We start from the raw sequence: 21,045 nt of genomic DNA, 5'->3' as shown, positions 1-21,045 counted from the left end.
ATATGAGTGAGACTCTAGGACAGGGGTGGGAACCTTTATTCTGCCAAGGGCCATTTGGATATTTAAAACATCATTTCGCGGGCCATACAAAATGATCAACTTAAAAATTAGCCCGCTATATTTGGTCAAACTTTTAATTAACTCGCCCCCTAATGCGATGAGCTGGAACTGCTTCTCTTCGGCGAGGCGTGTGATGTTAGCTGGTGTTGATGATGTTGCTACTCGCAACTGCTTTTCCAGGTTTGCTCCTAGATTTATTGAATTTCGAGTCCCGCCTGCGGTTGCCTTGGCAGGGCCAAGACCAAATGATTTCACGGGCCTTGTACGGACCCGCGGGCCGGACGTTCCCCACCCCTGCTCTAGGGTAAAGTCGTATGGACTCACCCTGCATAACACCAGACTCATTGACCAAGGGGTTAACGCATTGGCTCTGTCTGTCTGTCTGTAACGTGGGGGTCACGGTAACTCGCGAGACCATCCGATACGAACGTAACTCCGGCGTAAAGTCGCGATGCTGATGGAGACTCGCCCCTGCAGAACCCCGGGCCGCAGTGACCTCGGCGTTGTCGTCCACTAAAAACGACACTCTCTTTTTTTATTTACACCAGGTGTAAGGCCCACCACTGAGCTATGGAGACCTTTTGTCAGAAACGACCTGAATCAGAATCGGAATCTCGATTTAGAGCGGTAAAATCCGGCGAACTACACAGCTCTCTTTTTATATGTTGTTGTTGTTGTAAGAGATTTCCAGTAAGGTGGTGGGGCTAGCGGTGACGAGTGACAGACGATGGCAAACGACCATAAAAGAAACGCAACGCGACAGGGGGTGGCAAATTGCTGCAACGGGAAGCTCAGCAAGTCACTGGAATCAAAACTTTAAAAATAAAAGAAACGTTTAAAGGCGCCACGGCCTCCTGTATCGCCGCCGCCAAACTAAAAACAACAACAACAAACAGTTCTCCAAAACAGAGGTTGTTTTGGTTTAGATCGCGTGAATATATAAATGTGTCGTTAAACCCGCCACCATCCGACGCAGCCAATTAGTAAGGTTAATTGGCTGTATATTCTTAGGTTTTTTCGGTAAAGTCAGGTAGGTAAAAAAATTAAAATTAATAAAAGTATTTTTTACCTACGTGACTTTACCGAAAAAACCTAAGTATATGAATCCTTGGAGTCACGAAATCTTCAAATCTAGAATTAATTGGCTGTGTTGGGTGGTGGCAGCCAATTAGTAAGAGGTTAATTGGCTGTGTCGGGTGGTGGCGGGTTTAACGACACAATTATATATTTACGCGATCTAACCCAAAAAAGCCTGCATCATGGATGCTATTGGTCGCGAAAGCCTCCTACGCGTTAAACCAACAAGCAGTTCTAAAGAAATGTAGTTTGTCAATTTAGATGATGTAAAAGTACATAGCTCCAATTGCGTCCTAATATCGGAAGGGAAAAGCGTTCCAGACGGCCACAGAAGCGCATCTGAAAGCGCCACGCGATGATGCGGTGACTGCCGTTTTTGTTCGACGTGGAGTGTCGCGTGACGATGGTTTTGAACTCCTTGACGAGTCCAGCAACAGGACGTTGCGGTTACAGAGAGTTCGAAATTCATCGAGTTACACAGCGACCCGTAGCGTTACATAGAGACGCACAGAGTCACAAAGAGACCCTGCACAGACTTACTTAGCTGATGTTGAACTGCACCACAGCTCCCAGCGGCTTCCGAACATCGGTAGAAAGAACGTTTCAGACGGCCACAGAAGCGCATCTAAAAGCGCCGCGCGATGACCGCAGTTTTTGCTCGATGGGCATGAGCCACAAGTCCGAGGGGTGGGAAACGTCCGCCCGATCGAGCGCTGCCAACAATCGCCCGAGCTCTGCGATCCTACGTTCGGCGGGAAGCAAGGAGGTCACGGGTTGAGAGTTGAAACCATCAGAGTCCTCTCTGGGTCTCCTGGATCTGAGTGTCGGCCCCGTCGTCCCCTGTCCGTCTCTCCGCAGGTGGCGCCTTCGCGACACTAAACCACCTCGCGTCACGTGAACCTCCTCCCGTTAAAGCCTAACGCTCAGGCAGGATTATCTTGTTTTCAGGTTCCTCCGTCGTACCCTTTAGCTTGCCTAATGCAGGAGACTTGTTCATGATGCAGAGTCTCAATGGCGAAAGCTTCTCCTCCTCACAGGTTGGGAGCCATGTGCAATCACAGGTAGGGATGTCACGATATACGGTGCCTTTTTCTTTTTCCACTGACACCACCGAGCCGTGCCGAGCCAGCACGTGTTTTTATTTTTCCACTGACACAATCGAGCCGTGCCGAGCCAGCACGGGTTTTTCTTTTTCCACTGACACCACCGAGCCGTGCCGAGCCAGCACGTGTTTTTCGTTTTCCTTTCCACTGACACAATCGAGCCGTGCCGAGGCAGCACGGGTTTTTCTTTTTCCACTGACACCACCGAGCTTTGCCGAGCCAGCACGGGTTTTTCTTTTTCCACTGACATAACCAAGCCGTGCCGAGCCAGCACGTGTTTTTCGTTTTCCTTTCCACTGACACAATCGAGCCGTGCCGAACCAGCACGGGTTTTTATTTTTCCACTGACACCACCGAGCCGTGCCTAACCAGCACAGGTTTTTTTCTTTTTCCACTGACACCACCGAGCCGTGCCGAGCCAGCACGGGTTTTTCGTTTTCCTTTCCTTTCCACTGACACAATCGAGCCGTGCCGAGGCAGCACGGGTTTTTCTTTTTCCACTGACACAACCGAGCCGTGACAAGCCAGCACGTTTTTTTATTTCCATTCCACTGACACAACCGTGCCCTGCAAAGCCAGCATGGGTTTTTCTTTTTCCTTTAATTTCCACTGACACAACCGAGCCGTGCCAAGCCATCACGGTGTGTTTTTATTTCCTTTCCACTGACACAATCCAGCCATGCCAAGGCAGCACGGGTGTATCTTTTCCCACTGACACAACCGAGCCGTGCCGAGCCAGCACGGGTTTTTCATTTTCCTTTCCACTGACACAATCGAGCCGTGCCGAACCAGCACGGGTTTTTTTTATTTTCCCACTGACACAACTGAGCCGTGCCAGAACCGTGCCGAGCCAGCACGTTTTTTTTCCATCCACTGCATAGACGCCGCTGTGGTAATACCGCGTCCCCACGGCGTCGGCACCGACCGACGTGACGCTACCGACGCGTCGTTGCTGCTGGAGCTTCATAGCTCATCGGATTCCTCCAGAATAAATACAATATCCTGATCCTGAAATCAACACTCTGATTCCCATTCACCCCCCACCAGAGGCCCTGATTGGCCTCCCAAGCCAGGCTACAAACGCCACCACAACCCCCACCCCGCTTGTGCGGTCACGACCCGGCTCGGCAAACCACCAATCCACCTGTGCTGTGTAGGCGTCAGCGCTGGCACGGCTGCGGCGTTCCAGTGGAACGAGGGGGGAGGGGTGGGATAAAATACACCGCGTGCATCCTTGAGCATTCTGCACGGAGATATCCATCTTTAAAAACAAAAAACTGTCACCGTCATATTTCCCGCCACCACCACCACCATCCCCTCACCCAAGTGTCGCAGTGACGGCTGCTATCGGCATCGCGACACGAACGAATCGTCCGATTGGGAACTCTCCCACGCCTGGTGTGCAAGGAGGTCGTGGGTTAGATCCTGACCCTGACTCTTTGGTTTAACATCTCAGAGCCCTCCCGCCCGGCCTTGTGTTTCTTTTTGCGGATTTTACATTCGTGGCCCTGCCGACGCGTTTTGGGACCGCGTTTCGCTCCTCGCCGATGTCCGACGTTTCAGCCGCGCATGCCGGCAGCTTAATCAGCACCACCTCAACCCACCCATCCCACCGTCGCCATCTTCGTTGTCATGATGAAACTGAACACGTGTGCGTGCGTGTCTGTGTATGTTCGGTGTGTCTGCTGTCGTCATGTGTGTGCGTGCGTGTGCGTGTGTTCGGTGTGTCTGCTTTCATGCGTGTGCGTGTTCCGTGTGTCGACTGTCATGCGTGTGTTTCCGTGTGTCTCCCGTCGTGCAGGTAGCTTCCCTTCGCCATATCAATCAGACCGTCGGATACAGTGACCCCGTGGGGGCGCGCCACATGTACAGTCCACAACCTCTCACCGTAAGTCGCCGGCCGTGCCGCGGTCACCCGACGCCCCCCGTCAAGTTTTACCGCCACCGGCGGCGTCGTCACGGTGTCGTCGTCACGGCGACGTCACGGTGTCGTCGTCACGGCGACGTCACGGTGTCGTCATAGTGTCGTCATGGTGTCGTCACGGCGTTGTCATAGCGTCGTCACGGTGTCGTCATCACGGTGTCGTCATCACGGTGTCGTCATAGCGTCGTCACGGTGACGTCACGGTGTCGTCATCACGGTGTCGTCATCACGGCGTTGTCATAGCGTCGTCACCGCATCGTCACATCGTTGTCATGGGGTCGTCGTCATTACGTCGTCATCACTGCGTCGCCACGGCGTCGACGTCACGCCTTTGTCGTCATGGCTTTGTCAAGGCGGTGTCGTCACGGCGACGTCACGACGGCGTCGTCGTCGTGGCGACGTCACGTCATTGTCGTCACGGCGACGTCATTATGACGTCGTCACGAGACCAGAGTGGGCGGGGGGAATCCCCTTCGGAAATATCCTCCCTCTCTCCCTCCTCCTCCTCCGTGTTGTTGGAGAACGGCCCTTCGGATATCGCAGCGTGACCTCCGAGGTGTCTCCCAGTGACGACGCTGTGGGGCATACAGCAGAGAGCAGCCCGTGACTTCCCCGGCATCTGCTCTGCCAGACGCGGTCCGTTCTCTAAATGCCGGAAACGTGCCCAAAGTTCACCCCGCCTCGCTCCGAAGGCATCTGCGAGCTCCGCTAGCCGGCGCCGGACCGTGACGCACGCCCCAACCGCGTGGCCTCGGTACCGATGACGACGACGACGACGTCATTTTCCCCGACCGCGTCCTCCAGCGGAGAGAGAGATGGAGCGATGGAATCGGCTCGTGCGCAGGCACGGAGGATTGGATCGTCGCCGTCGCAAGACCGTGGGAGACGGCGATGGCGGCGCCGATGAATCGTCGCACGGATCGTTTGTTAGCGAGCGCCCGTCCACCGTCACGTGGTTCGTTTGTTAGCGAGCGCCCGTCCACCGTCACGTGGTTCGTTTGTTAGCAAGCGCCTGTCCACCGTCACGTGGTTCGTTTGTTAGCGAGCGCCCGTCCACTGTCACGTGGTTCGTTTGTTAGCAAGCGCCCGTCCACCATCGCGTGGTTCGTTTGTTAGCAAGCGCCCGTCCACCGTCACGTGGTTCGTTTGTTAGCGAGCGCCCGTCCACTGTCACGTGGTTCGTTTGTTAGCGAGCGCCCGTCCACCATCGCGTGGTTCGTTTGTTAGCAAGCGCCCGTCCACCGTCACGTGGTTCGTTTGTTAGCGAGCGCCCGTCCACTGTCACGTGGTTCGTTTGTTAGCGAGCGCCCGTCCACTGTCACGTGGTTCGTTTGTTAGCGAGCGCCCGTCCACTGTCACGTGGTTCGTTTGTTAGCAAGCGCCCGTCCACCGTCACGTGGTTCGTTTGTTAGCGAGCGCCCGTCCACCGTCACGTGATTCGTTTGTTAGCGAGCGCCCGTCCACCGTCACGTGGTTCGTTTGTTAGCGAGCGCCCGTCCACCGTCGTGTGGTTCGTTTGTTAGCGAGCGCCCGTCCACCGTCGCGTGGTTCGTTTGTTAGCGAGCGCCCGTCCACCGTCACGTGGTTCGTTTGTTAGCGAGCGCCCGTCCACTGTCACGTGGTTCGTTTGTTAGCGAGCGCCCGTCCACAGTCCGGTGGTTCGTTTGTTAGCGAGCGCCCGTCCACCGTCACGTGGTTCGTTTGTTAGCGAGCGCCCGTCCACCGTCGCGTGGTTCGTTTGTTAGCGAGCGCCCGTCCACCGTCACGTGGTTCGTTTGTTAGCGAGCGCCCGTCCACCGTCACGTGGTTCGTTTGTTAGCGAGCGCCCGTCCACCGTCACGTGGTTCGTTTGTTAGCGAGCGCCCGTCCACCGTCACGTGGTTCGTTTGTTAGCGAGCGCCCGTCCACCGTCACGTGGTTCGTTTGTTAGCGAGCGCCCGTCCACCGTCGCGTGGTTCGTTTGTTAGCGAGCGCCCGTCCACCGTCACGTGGTTCGTTTGTTAGCGAGCGCCCGTCCACCGTCACGTGGTTCGTTTGTTAGCGAGCGCCCGTCCACCGTCACGTGGTTCGTTTGTTAGCGAGCACCCGTCCACTGTCGCGTGGTTTGTTTGTTAGCGAGCGCCCGTCCACCGTCGCGTGGTTCGTTTGTTAGCGAGCGCCCGTCCACCGTCACGTGGTTCGTTTGTTAGCGAGCGCCCGTCCACCGTCACGTGGTTCGTTTGTTAGCGAGCGCCCGTCCACCGTCACGTGGTTCGTTTGTTAGCGAGCGCCCGTCCACCGTCGTGTGGTTCGTTTGTTAGCGAGCGCCCGTCCACCGTCGCGTGGTTCGTTTGTTAGCGAGCGCCCGTCCACCGTCACGTGGTTCGTTTGTTAGCGAGCGCCCGTCCACGACACCAGCGACGCTCGGCCGATGACGTCGTTTGCGCTCTCTCTCCCTCTCTCCCCCCCCTTCTCTCTCTCGTTGCAGACGAACGGTCGCTGGCAGGAGGCCACAACGCCGTCTCCGGCCGACGGCCCCGGCAGCGTCCACTCTGACACCTCCAATTAGCGCCGTCGCCGCTCTCTCGCGGAACCGCGTGCGGTCGTGCGCGCGTGCGGTCGCGTACGTGTTTGCGCGTGCGTGTTCGCGAGCACGTGTTTGCGCGTACGTGTTTGCAAGCGCGTGTTCGCGAGCACGTGTTTGCGCGTACGTGTTTGCGAGTACGTGTTTGCGCGCGCGTGTTTGCGAGCACGTGTTCGCGAGCACGTGTTTGCGCGTACGTGTTCGCGCGTACGTGTTCGCGAGCACGTGTTTGCGCGTACGTGTTTGCGAGCACGTGTTTGCGTGCGCGTGTTCGCGAGCACGTGTTCGCGAGCACGTGTTTGCGAGCACGTGTTTGCGCGTACGTGTTCGCGAGCGCGTGTGTCTCACTGGCGACGTCTCGCCACCGTTCATTTCGTTCACGAGTTCAGCGACGGGAATATCAGTGGTTTGTGTTTTGTGTGTGTGTGTGTGTGTTTTTGTTTCCGTTGACGATGGCTCACATATGTGAAGTTGATCGAGTCCGGTCCTTGTCTCTTAGTCCAGTCCACGACTGTTAGTCCGGTCCATGTTTCTTAGTCCGATCCATGACTTCTAGTCCAGTCCATGATTCGTAGTCCACTCTATGACTCCTAATCCGCTCCATGACTCTCAGTCTGCTGCATGAAACCCAGTCCGGTCCATGACTCTCAGTCCACGCCAAAACTCTTAGTCCAGTCCATGAATCGGAGTCCGATCCACGACTTTCAGTCCAGTCCCTGACTCTTAATCCGGTCCACGACTCCGAATCCGGTCCATGATTCTGAATCCAGTCCACGACTTTTAGTCCGGTCCATGACTCTGAATCTAGTCCACGACTTTTTAGTCTGGTCCATGACTCTGAATCCAGTCCACGACTTCTGAATCCGGTCCACGACTTGAGTCCACTTCGCGACTCCCAGCCCCGGTCGTTAACTCCACGCGCTGGGACTGGACTATCACCACGGCCTGGGCCTGTGACTCCACCGTGCGTGTCAACAGCCAGCGGAACCACGGCAAGCGACTCAAACCTACGACCACCGCCGGCTCCACGACCTCCGTTGTACAGCCGCCTGTCCCGTTTCAACGAGGGCTTCACTTTTCAAACGATGCGGTTTTTTTTTTGGTTTTCCAGCTCGCCGGTTTAGAGCGCGGAGCGGATTCGCGGCCGCGTGGATTTGTCGATCGTCGCTGAGCGCCTGGGAAGAGGGTGGGGAGGAGGGATTCACTCGATGTGGTGTGCCGGGCGCGTGACTTCGCGAGGGAGATGCCTCTTTGGCAACCTTTCCCCCCGTTCCAGTTTAACACGTTGGAGGCTTTCGCGACCAATATCATCCGTAATGCAGGTTTTGCGGGTTAGATCGCGTAAATAGATAAATGTGTCGTTAAACCCGCCACCACCCGACATAGCCAACTAGTAACTCACTCAGGCTCACGCCCACACTCTACCCACACTCACCCACACTCACCCACACTCACCCACACTCACACCCACACTCACGCTCACACACTCACCCACACTCACCCACACTCACGCTCACACACTCACCCACACTCACCCACACTCACCAACACTCACCCACACTCACGCTCACACACTCACCCACACTCACCAACACTCACCCACACTCACCCACACTCACGCCCACACTCACGCTCACACACTCACCCACACTGACCCACACTCACCAACACTCACCCATACTCACACACTCACCCACACTCACCCACACTCACGCCCACACTCGCACACTCACGCTTACACACTCACCCACACTCACCCACACTCACCAACACTCACCCACACTCACGCCCACACTCGCACACACTCACCCACACTCACCCACACTCACCACACTTACACCCACACTCACGCTCACACACTCACCCACACTCACCCACACTCACCAACACTCACCCACATTCACGCTCACACACTCACCCACACTCACCAACACTCACCCACACTCACGCTCACACACTCACCCACACTCACCCACACTCACCCACACTCACCAACACTCACCCACACTCACGCTCACACACTCACCCACACTGACCCACACTCACCAACACTCACCCACACTCACACACTCCCCCACACTCACCCACACTCACGCCCACACTCGCACACTCACGCTTACACACTCACCCACACTCACGCCCACACTCACCAACACTCACCCACACTCACGCCCCACTCGCACACACTCACCCACATTCACCAACACTCACCCACACTCACCCACACTCACGCTCACACACTCACCCACACTCACCAACACTCACCCACACTCACCCACACTCACCCACACTCACCCACACTCACGCTCACACACTCACCCACACTCACCCACACTCACCAACACTCACCCACACTCACCCACACTCACCCACACTCACCCACACTCACGCTCACACACTCACCCACACTCACCCACACTCACCAACACTCACCCACACTCACGCTCACACACTCACCCACACTCACCCACATTCACCAACACTCACCCACACTCACGCTCACACACTCACCCACACTCACCCACATTCACCAACACTCACCCACACTCACACTCACACACTCACACACATTCACCCACACTCACACACACTCACCCACACTCACCCACACCCATCTACACCCACGCACACCCACCCACACCCACCCACACGCTGTGTCTCGTAACACGGGAGAGGGTGAACCACCTCACGGGTACTTTTCAACGTCCGCTTTGAGCGAAGCGCACACGGCGCATAGCGGCGGCGGGGCACATTATAATCATCACGTTTTATTCCCGCACTGCGGTATTAACCAGGGCAGCCCACCGGGCACGAACCGCGGCACCTTTGAACCGATTGGCGATCGCGCGGCTTCCGCTGGGCCGCTCCACCACCCGCAAATCTCCGTACAACTTTTAATTTTTTCATTGTTACACAATTACGCAACTTGTAATGTCCTGGGGAGACAAAGGTTTCCCAAGACCGATCTGGCAGGAAAACCAAGACCATGATCGCACCTCCGATAGGCACGGTTGGCTACGTACGGTGCGAAAGAAGTTCAACATGCACTCACATACATAAATACTGCCCATAAACTCAACACTGCCCATAGACTCAACACTGCCCATAAACTCAACACTGCCCATAGACTCAACACTGCCCATAGACTCAACACTGCCCATAGACTCAACATTACCCATAGACTCAACACTGCCCATAGACTCAACACTGTCCATAGACTCAACACTACCCATAAACTCAACACTGCCCATAGACTCAACACTGCCCATAGACTCAGCACTGCCCATAGACTCAACACTGCCCATAGACTCAACACTGCCCATAGACTCAACACTGCCCATAGACTCAACACTGCCCATAGACTCAACACTACCCATAGACTCAACACTGCCCATAGACTCAACACTGCCCATAGACTCAACACTGCCCATAGACTCAACACTGCACCATAGACTCAACACTGCCCATAGACTCAACACTGCCCATAGACTCAACACTGCCCATAGAATAACACTGCCCATAGACTCAACACTGCCCATAGACTCAACACTACCCATAGACTCAACACTGCCCATAGACTCAACACTGCCCATAGACTCAACACTGCCCATAGACTCAACACTGCCCATAGACTCAACACTGCACCATAGACTCAACACTGCCCATAGACTCAACACTGCCCATAGACTCAACACTGCCCATAGACTCAACACAGCCCATAGACTCAACACTGCCCATAGACTCAACACTGCCCATAGACTCAACACTGCCCATAGACTCAACACTGCCCATAGACTCAGCACTGCCCATAGACTCAACACTGCCCATAGACTCAACACTACCCATAGACTCAACACTGCCCATCGACTCAACACTACCCATAGACTCAACACTACCCACAGAATCAACACTACCCATAGACTCAACACTACCCATAGACTCAACACTGCCCATAGACTCAACACGCCGCATCTGTAACTTCGGAAGACAAAATATATAAGAAGAAGAAATAATAAACAATAAACTATCCAATTGTAAGGACAGTCGCTTGCTCGGGAACAATTTAGTTTGAGCGCGGATGCGTTAGTGTTGTCCGGCGTGCAACTAATAAGATATATTATATATAATCATATTCCGTTCAACCCCGGGGGGGGGGGGGGGGGGTGTCAACGCCCGAGCAATCGGTTTCACGCAACCGTCGCTCGAAAGGCGGCAACCGGTTGCGCAACCGCCCCCCCTCCACCGATCGCAAGCGCGGTCGACGACTTGCGAGCGGTGGTGCCGGCTCGACAACAACAACAACAATTTGTTTATCGATCGGCGTCGCGCTCTCGAGGCAAGCGGCGTGGACTTGGTTCTGGTTTGTTTTTGGGTTTTTTTTCATTTTGAACTTTTTCTATGTCGCGTGGCCGTTTGCGAAAGACGGAAGATGACGGAGGAGGATGGGAAGGAGCACCACGGCTCGTCGTCGCGGATGTGTCAACAACAACAACGACAACAACAACAACGATGACAACAACAACAACAAACGATCGAACGACAACATCCCCCGTTGTAGGATCAGCGGAGAATTTTGGTTAATTTTTTGGCGCGATTCGGTGACCCCGCGACCCCGCGCTCGCCAGCTCCTTCGCCCGCGGTTGGTTTTTTGATTGATTGATTGAAACCCCCCCCCCGCGCCTCTGAATCGTCCTCGACTTTGATTGACCGCCGGCCGCTGTCAATCAAAATTGTACAACCCTCTCCTTCCCTCGCGCCCACCCTCCGATTGTGAGCAGCGCGGTCGGCTTGACGTGTCGGCGGCGCGAAACGTCGAGTTGGCGAATTCCAAAAACAAAAAACCGAAGGCGTTTGACGGGGAGCTTCCGTGACCGGACGATGCCCCCCCCCCCAACCACCACCACCACCGCCCCCCTTCCTCCTCCCCCCCACCCTCACCCCATCCACCCTCACCCCCCACCTCCACCCCCCCACCTCCACCCCCCACCTCCACCCCCCCACCTCCACCCCCCCACCTCCACCCCCCCACCTCCACCCCCCCACCAACGAAGGACCGGGATTGCTCTCGTTCGACGATGGACAAAGTTCGTCGGTTAAAAAATAAAAATAAAAATATAGCCCGGCATGGCCGCGATGGGCGGCAAAAAGGGTAAAACCGCGCCATGTAGAACCTCTCTCTCTCTGCTCGCTCAGAGGTGGTGGACGAAACCGGGGGCGGTCGTTGTGGGCCGGTGGAGTTTGGTGGCGGTGGTGGCGGTGGTAGTAGTGGTGGTGGTGGCGGTGGCGGTGGCGGTGGTGGCGGTGGCGGTGGTGGTGGTGGTGGTGGCGGTGGCGGCGGTGGTGGTGGTGGTGGTGGTTGTTTTTTTTAAATCTTCGCGGTTTTTGTTTTCTGGGTTGCGGGGAAAACCGGTCGCTCCGTTTTTTTGGCGGAGGGGGGCGAGGGAGACGCGGGGTCCCTGGGGTTCGGTTCGGTCGGTCGTTTGTTCGTCTACTCGTTTGTTTAACCGTGAAAATAATCTTGACGGCTTTGACTGCCCACGGCTGAGCGGCGGCAAAAGATGTAAATGCAAATGTATTATAGAGGAAAATTACATTAGAGGAAGCTGGATTTGTCAGTCGGACTGTTGTTGATTTTATGCTGAGTCTACCTACAGGAAGCCCCCCCCCCCCCCCCCCCACCTAACTAGCGACGTGGTTGGGTGATTTGGTTTTCCAACAATGCATCGGGTTTCGTCGATTTCGCGCCCCGGTCCGTGCGACCGGCGTTTTGCCGACAGGAAAATTTTCACCTACTCACCTACGAACAAAAATAGAAGAATAGGTGTTTTAGCCTTCGTGGCAATAAAGCAGGTGTTAAGACGTTCAAACACCAAATAGAAAATGTTTAACTGTTTCACGGTGCGGACAGGATTGAGGAGACTAGGTGATTTAAAGTGCAACTTTGCAATTGTTTTTGGGGGACGAAACATTTTAAATGTTTTTCAAAAAAATCTACGTGGTGTGGTTATGGTCAGTCGTGAGTTCAAGAACACATTGTCATCAATTGGCAGTGCCTCAGTCGCGTGCAACTGAGTTGCACGCGTCTGATTGCTCAGGCTGCGTGCAACCGAGTTGCGCGCAACTGATTGCTCGGGTGCGGTCTCCTCCGCAACCGGTGGCTCGCAACAGAGACAACGTTTGCGCAACTGAGAGTAATTCTCACGGCCCTGTGATTACAGCTAAACGAAATCTTGGTTTTTATTTTAACCAGGTGAAGGTCCCACTGAGCTGTGCGGAGCTCATTTTCAGAAGCGACGTGGTCACCACAAACGATAGCTCTACGAAGTTGGCTTCATAATCATCGTCGTCGTCATCGTCGTAGTCGTCGTCATCATCGTCATCATCATCGTCATCGTCGTCATCATTGTCGTCGTCATCGTCGTCATCATCGTCGTCGTCGTCATCGTCGTCGTCATCGTCGTCGTCGTCGTCGTCGTCGTCGTAGTCGCCGCGTCAAATTTTACAGCAGGGGGGATAAACCGGAGGACCCGCGGAGAAAAATCCGCGAGCCCACCACGGGGTTTAAAGTAATCCTCCACTCTCATTCTCACACCGATGCTGAAGTCGGGCCGACACCCCGAGCGATCGGTTGCACACAACTGGACCCGATGTCGCCCCCCCCCCCCCTTGCCCTGCACACCGGTTGCGAGCAACTAGCGTGGGAAGAGAGCGAGAGCGGGAAGGTAGAGAGTGCGGAGAGATAACGTGGGAAGTGAGAGAGAGAGAACAGGAAGAGACAGCGGGAAGAGAGAGCGCGGAAAAAGAGAGATCACGGAATGTTAGAGAGAGCGGGAAGAGAGAGAGAGCGTCGAGCCAATCACGGCGGCCCGTCCAGTCCGCCACGTGACGTCGGCGGCACGATTCGATTGGCCCGTTTACGATCTACAATTGTCCGCGTCAGCCAAGCAGGGGTGGGGGCGGGGCACGTGGAGACAAAGCGGTCGCTCGTGGGCACGACGACGACTGCTGACGATGATTTCGACTCTGGCGACGATGATTTCGTCTCTGGCGATGATGATTTCGACTCTGGCGATGATGATTTCGTCTCTGGCGATGATGATTTCGACTCTGGCGATGATGATTTCGACTCTGCCGATGATGATTTCGACTCTGGCGACGATGATTTCGTCTCTGGCAATGATGATTTCGTCTCTGGCGATGATGATTTCGTCTCTGGCGATGATGATTTCGACTCTGGCGATGATGATTTCGACTCTGCCAATGATGATTTCGACTCTGGCGACGATGATTTCGTCTCTGGCAATGATGATTTCGACTCTGGCAATGATGATTTCGACTCTGCCAATGATGATTTCGACTCTGGCGACGATGATTTCGACTCTGGCAATGATGATTTCGACTCTGCCAATGATGATTTCGTCTCTGGCGATGATGATTTCGTCTCTGCCGACGATGATTTCGTCTCTGCCAATGATGATTTCGACTCTGGCGACGATGATTTCGTCTCTGGCGACGATGATTTCGACTGGCGACGATGATTTCGTCAAAAATGATTTCGACTCTCCTGACAATGATTTCGTCTCTGCCAACGATGGTTTTGTCTCTGGCGATGATGATTTCCACTCTGGCGACGATGATTTCGTCCACGATGATTTCGACTCTGGTGACGATTTCGTCTCTGCCAATGATGATTTCGACTCTGGCGATGATGATTTCGACTTTGCTGATGATGATTTCGACTCTGGCGATGATGGTTTTGTCTCTGGCGATGATGATTTTGACTGGCGACGATGATTTCGTCAATGATGATTTCGACTCTGGCGACGATGATTTTGTCTCTGGCGATGATGATTTCAACTGGCGACGATGATTTCGTCAACAATGATTTCGACTCTGGCGATGATGATTTCGACTCTCCTGACGATGATTTCGACTCAGTCGACGATTATTTTGACTGTTGATGATGATTTCTTCTCTGCCGACGATGATTTCGTCTCTCTGCCTATGATGATTTCGACTCTGGCGACGATGATTTCGACTCTGCTGACGACGATTTCGACTCTACTGACGATGATTTCGTCGACGATGCTGATCGACCCGAGCTTGCAGATTTCCCCTTCGTTCGAATCGAAAACTATATAAACATAGAACTTACAGGGTTCGATATCAGCTGTAAGAGTGGAATCATTTTTCGAGTTTTATTCTCGCATGTCCAGCGAGGCTTGTTGTAGTCGCTGTGGGAAATTAATTTCGGTTTAAATTTTCTACTTAAATGTGTACAAAACGCATGTTTGTTATTGTAGGAGATGGATTTAAAAGAAAACAACAACCACAACAACAACACTAATAACAAGTGATGTCTCGTGTCCTGAGCGTTTTTTCAACGGTTTTATTTAACTTCACTCGTGTTTGTCGTGGTCAAATCTTGTAATCAAAAGTTAGTCTACTTCCTGTTGTCAAATCAATTCCAAATTTTGCACGCGTACTCAGATCCGGTGACGATGCATGTCTGTATGCAAATCGGCATTAATTCATCAAGTAATTGCCTCCTTTCAAGCAATTGCAATTTTTGTATCGACGGCTTATTCATTCATACTCTTAGGTTTTTTCGGTAATGTCACGTAGGTAAACTATGTGACTTTACCGAAAAAAACCTAACAGTATGAATCCTTGCAGTCACGAAAGCTTCAAATCTAGGCTTATTAATTATAGATTTTTGTGTAGGTCAAAAACGCCGCGGTCCCTAAACTGTGGAATCGCCTCGCACAAGAATCAGGCGCCGATTGTCTCAGGCGCCATTGACGTACTTCTCGACGGTGAGTTGAACGAAGTTGTTAATAAAACCGTTGTTTTTTAAAAAACTTTTTTTAAGGAGTTTATTTGTGTGTAGGCTCCCTTGACGCGACCGAATACGATTCGTAATTGTTGTTGTTGCGATGACGATGACGACGACGATGACAACAACGCTTATAATGATGACGATGGCGACAATGACGACGACGATAACGATCGGGACCAAAGTTTTTCGCGTCGTTAATAACCCTCCACCCGCCCAAACGCAGCCAAGCAAAGTAAAAAATTGTCGCGCCGATGACCGACCGTATGAGCTCGCTCGCCAACCATTCGGCCGATGCGTCCACGCAATTTCACGATCGTGCGCGCGACGATGAACTTGCCGTTCGCAAGATTCGACGGCCACGAACGCGGCCACGTGGGAACGCGGTCACGTGGTTACGCGGTCACGTGGGAACGCGGTCACGTGGTTACGTGGTCACGTGGGAACGCGGTCACGTGGTTACGCCGGGGGGGGGGGAGGGGGGAAACCACCCCACCCCCGCCCCCCCCCCCCACCTTACCTACCTACCACCCGGCGACAACAAACAACAACAAACAACAACAAACATACAAACAACAAAATCAATGACGAATCGAGAATTACAATGGTGGGCGTCTTGTCATCTCCTCTCGCGCCACACGTCAACAACTGATTTGAATAGCCGAGACAGTTAGAAGCAAGTGCCGCCGATTTGACATTTCGGTACTTGTACCTCGCGCGGGTTCTCTCCCCCCTTTCCCTTTGCGTCAGATATCGCCCAGTGTTCCTGTACATATTGTTAGGAAGAGATGGTGGTTGTGGTGGTGGAGGTGGGGGAATGAGGTGGTGGTGGTGGTGGAGGGGGGATGAGGTGGTGGTGGTGGTGGTGGAGGTGAGGGAATGAAAATCATCGGCGGGGTTGTAGCTGAAATCGGTTTTTTTTATACTCATTTGTGAAGGAAGTCAAACGACGACAAATTGATGATGATGATTAAAAGTAAAAGGTTTAAAAAAAAAAAGAAATTTACCTCAGAAATGATATCTCATCTTTAAAAATAAAGAGAAGAAAACCAACAGAAATATTATACTTTGTGAATATCCATTGTTGTTCACATACTACCTCTTAATAATTATAATAAACTGAGTCTTCAAATGCTTATCCACGCGTCTTCGCTGTCTTGTCATTTCTCGCTGTAGCCACTAACAGAACTTTCGGGGGCAAATGCTGTTAGCGAGTAGCACAATCAGAATGAGAAAGGGGTTTATTCGCCATGAAAGTTCGCACAGACAAGGAATTTACTATGGCAGGAAGGTGCATACAATCAACATGTAGGAATCTTAAAACTTAAATAAGTGGTATACATCTTCTTGGTTCTTTCGGTAAAGTCACGTAGAAGGGAAGTAATAACAGATTTTTATTATTTTATTACTTCCCTTCTACGTGACTTTACCGAAAGAACCAAGAAGATGAATCCCTGCAGTCACGAAAGCTTTAAATCGAAATTTAAGTGGTATACAGTCTAACTATACTGAAGTTACAAAGTCTAACTAATACTAAGGGGCTAAAGTATGTCAAATTTTGAATAAGTATACAATATAAAATGTAAATTAGCCGTAATATACAATCTTAAAATACAAAAATACAAATAGGCTAACATGTAGCAAATATGGCAAGGTGTAATTTAGTAGATAAAATGTTAAAGTAAGTGTTGATGGCTACCGGCACTGTGGTACACGAGGGGGGTGGGTGGCCAGCATCACGCCCGGCCGCCTTTGTCTCCCCAGTTGCGATTTCTACACACCGCACCAGGTACTCGTTTGAGGCTGAGTCGACCTAGGGGGAGGCCCAGAACCGGTTCAGATAATCGTCACTGATGACGTTGGCCGTGAGCGGGAATCGAACTCGGGTCGCCGGGTTCGTAGCGCAGCGTAGCGCTAACCGCTGCACCACCGCTCCTCGCACACAGCTGAACAGTTTATTTAGAATTGCCCTGTGAGCTAAGAAGCAAAAAAAACTGTCAAATTAAAAACAATGTTTGCGATAGGTTGCATAAATATTGACAAATACAATAAATACAGCAATGAAAAAAGTAAAAAAATGTAAAAAAATTACAATGTATTGCTTAATTATGAATTCAATATTTAGCTAAAGTGAACATTAAGATTAGAGAAACATTTTGCAAAATGGTGCATCCAGAGTGAAGAATACGAATCGATAAAATATTGCAAAACGAGGAATAGAAACGCCTCTGGTAAAACAGTGTTCCCTTTGCAAACAACACATACTGGTAGGAACCACCTGGTTCCACCAGCCCACAGGGGATTGTTGTGTCCGTCCGTCGTGCATCCAAAAATGGGAGGGATGGGGCTGGGTAGAGAGGGGTGGGTGGGGAGGGGCTGGGTGGGGAGGGGCCTGGGGCTGGGTGGGGGGTGGGAGGGGTGGGGCTGGGTGGGGAGGGAAGGGGCTGTTCACCCCGTGGTGCCCTTATAAAACTCAACGTTTAACCTACTCACGCCGGCTTGTGCCCGCCCTCACAGTCGGCCATATTTGCGGAATACACCACGCCGCCGTTGACCCTGCAGGCCATTGACCGAGCAACCCAACGTTCCTACTAGCTGCCTCCGCAGGAATGTGTTTTCAAGTAACACTCGTAATCATCACAATCACCATGACATTGCACACATAGCAAAAGAACAGGACTCATACAACAACACAACCACAATCCGCCACTAAGTGGCGGTCACCACGGAGCTCGTCATCGGTGATGGAGCAGTTGTGGAGAGAGCTGCGAGTTTCCCCCATACTTGGCCAATGTGCTCGTGACCAGCCCCGGTTTGACCCTCACCTCAACCCGCCATCGGTGATTGTGTTTTTAAAAATCCTTTATATTAAGTTCGCTTGCTTGCTTGCGCGCTTACGACGGTGCAAATCTTTCGGTCGTTTTTTAACCCACTTCCCGTGATCCAATCGAGCTGACATTTTGCACACAGACTCGTGCGTGACAATTTATTTTCGTGAAATTTTTTTTCCAAAATTTTAAATTTTTTAGGTAAAAAAATGTATATTTTATTACCAATTGCTTAATGGTGGCAGGCAATCATCTGACCCATAGGTGGCAGCCATCTCAAGCCAGAGGACGAGAGGACTCTAGCCGCCCGTTTCAAAGACCAATGTGGGCTGGGTTGTGGCCCATTGAACACGCATATAAAGAATTTATAGTGAAAAACTTTGTTTTTACGGGTTAATTTTTTTTCGTTGTTTTGTTTGCGCGTTTATTGACGACGAAGAATCGATGGGCACCTTGCCCACCTCTCTCGCGCCTCAACAGCATATTGGAGGAAGGGCCTTTGCTATTGATGCCCCCAGGGTCTGGAATGCAAATGCCAATAAACTGCAACTTGAGTCACTACCTGTGAGATCTTCACTCAAAACTGCTCTAGAGGAGTTGTACACCCATAGCTGCCACTGCAATTTAGTGGCCTAAAATCAAATGTTTCGCTCCGGATGACCGCTGCAAAGTATGATCTGTATTTTGATTTAGTGTGCTGATCTTAAAGGTGCATTGAAAAATGTTGATACTCCGACTGATGCTCATGCTGTCGTGGAGTGACTCATGCAGCCAGCTATGGCTGCAGGGTTTGGTGGTACATGTTCTTTAAGTCGTTTATTGTGAAAATTCGGTCACAGTTCCTATGATCACTGCTGTTTCATTGCTTTTATGGCTTTATTTTGGTGATTTTCGAAAAGTTTTTCGGTTTGGCCATGTTTTTTTGTTGTAGTACAGAGTTAGACTGATGGCCTTAATCCAAGTTGTCTTGTGGTTGTTGTTGTTTGACTTGCATCCCATTGGGATTTTTGCACACAGCGTTGGTGTATGGTGATTTTTCTGCAATATTTTGCGGTCTTTTCTTGGATTTTCTGTTTGCGCATAGTCACTTTAAGATGTTTTCTTGTTCATGTTTTTGTTTTCTGTTTGTTGCGGTTGCGCCCGATTCAAGAGCCGAATGGCTCACAGGGCTATACCTAATACATGAACTTGAAACTTGAAACGAAGAGTCGATGGGCACCTTGCCCACCTCTCTCGCGTCTCAACAGCATTCGAAAGGGGGCACCCCCAGCGGCAGCTAACCCCGTGCAGCACAAAGGGTTGACTCAGCGCCTGGCCTGCACGTGGGGACGTGGAGCCTTGATGCCAAACCGCGAGCTCAGCGGTGCCGCTGGGCCGTGTCGATGTCCCGATGTAAAACAATCCTTCGGACCGCGTTGCAATTGGAGCGTTTTCCCCAGCGTGTCTTTCACGTAAGCTGTTGTGTAGATCATTCGAGAAACGGATTTAAAACATATATATTATAATCATCCCACGCTATTTGCAGCGTCTCATTAAGCGGTTGTTTATCACTCATACAAGGGGAATTAAGATTAATTCTAATTTCGCATCTCGTTAGTATTGTGCGAGATTAAATGTCTGTTTTGGTGGTGGTGGTGATGGTAGGGAGCGGTGGTGCAGCGGTTAGCGCTACGCCGCGCTACGAACCCGGCGTCCGGCGTTCGATTCCCGCTCACGGCCACCAACACCACGTGGCGATTATCTGAACCGGTCCTGGGCCTCCGCTAGGTCGACTCAGCCTCGAAAGAGTAGTTGGTGCGGTGTGTAATTATCATCGCCGTTGGGGAGACAAAGGCGGCAGGGAGTGGTGCTGGCCACCCACCCACGCCCCACGTGTGCCGTGCCGGCCTTCGTAGGTGCTACTCGCTAACATCACTTGCCCCGACAGTCTAATAAGGCTACATGGGGAAGATATTTCTCTTTGGTGGTGGTGGTTGTGGTGGTGTTGATTGTGGTTGAGTGATCGTGGTGAGGAGCCAGGGAGAAAACCTCGTTGGGTGTGTTTTTTTTTTCAAAAGAAAACATCGTTATTAATTCGTGGCAGGTTTTAATTGCCGTCCTAACGAATCGTTAATTAGGATGGAGGCATTGGCAACCCACGCACAACAACAAAGTAAACAATTATAAAATGGCGGCAATTTGTACTCAATTGTCCAATTCACTGAATAATTCAGCCAATCGCCCATGGGTATTCGCGGTCACATGGTGCCTTCTCAGCCAATCGTATGCGCCTCACAGTGACTGATGTGTTAGCGTGGATGCGTTTTTACATTGTGTCTGGGTTGTGTGTATCAGTGTGTCTATCAACGGGTCTACCTAGCAGTGTCTGTGCATCAGTGGGTCTGTGTGTCAGTGTGTCTGTGTATCAATGGGTCTGTCAGTGTGTCTAGCAGTGTGTCTGTCTAGCAGTGTTTGTCTATTAGTGTGTCTATCAGTGGGTCTGTGTAGCAGTGTGTCTATCAGTGGGTCTATCAGTGGGTCTGTGTAGCAGTGTGTCTATCAGTGGGTATGTGTGTCAGTGTGTTTGTAAGTATGTCAAGATCGGCCTCAGCGGAAGAGGCTCGTGGAGGATGCTACTGGGCAGTTGGAGGCAGTCGCCCTCCAACAACAACGGA

The 21,045-nt window shown here is 52.1% G+C and overlaps 1 protein-coding gene across 2 annotated transcripts in view; it reads left to right on the top strand.

The window, feature by feature from the left end:
• The window catches only part of LOC144951203 (pre-B-cell leukemia transcription factor 1-like), a 69,541-nt gene extending 62,713 nt beyond the window's left edge, over positions 1-6,828 (top strand). The window contains exons 8-10 of one of the 2 annotated variants that reach the window (XM_078881348.1): positions 2,086-2,198; positions 4,042-4,128; positions 6,632-6,828. In XM_078881348.1, coding sequence (XP_078737474.1) covers positions 2,086-2,198; positions 4,042-4,128; positions 6,632-6,712 — 281 coding nt within the window. In that variant the 3' untranslated portion in view covers positions 6,713-6,828. The remainder of the gene's footprint in view (positions 1-2,085; positions 2,199-4,041; positions 4,129-6,631) is intronic. The other variant, XM_078881347.1, reaches the window with a different exon arrangement.
• Positions 6,829-21,045: the final 14,217 nt, after the last annotated feature.

Source organism: Lampetra fluviatilis, chromosome 61 (assembly GCF_964198595.1).
Source record: "Lampetra fluviatilis chromosome 61, kcLamFluv1.1, whole genome shotgun sequence".
NCBI lineage: Eukaryota > Metazoa > Chordata > Hyperoartia > Petromyzontiformes > Petromyzontidae > Lampetra > Lampetra fluviatilis.
The sequence above is the reverse complement of the archived record's forward strand: the minus strand, read 5'-3'. Positions and strand labels throughout refer to the sequence as shown.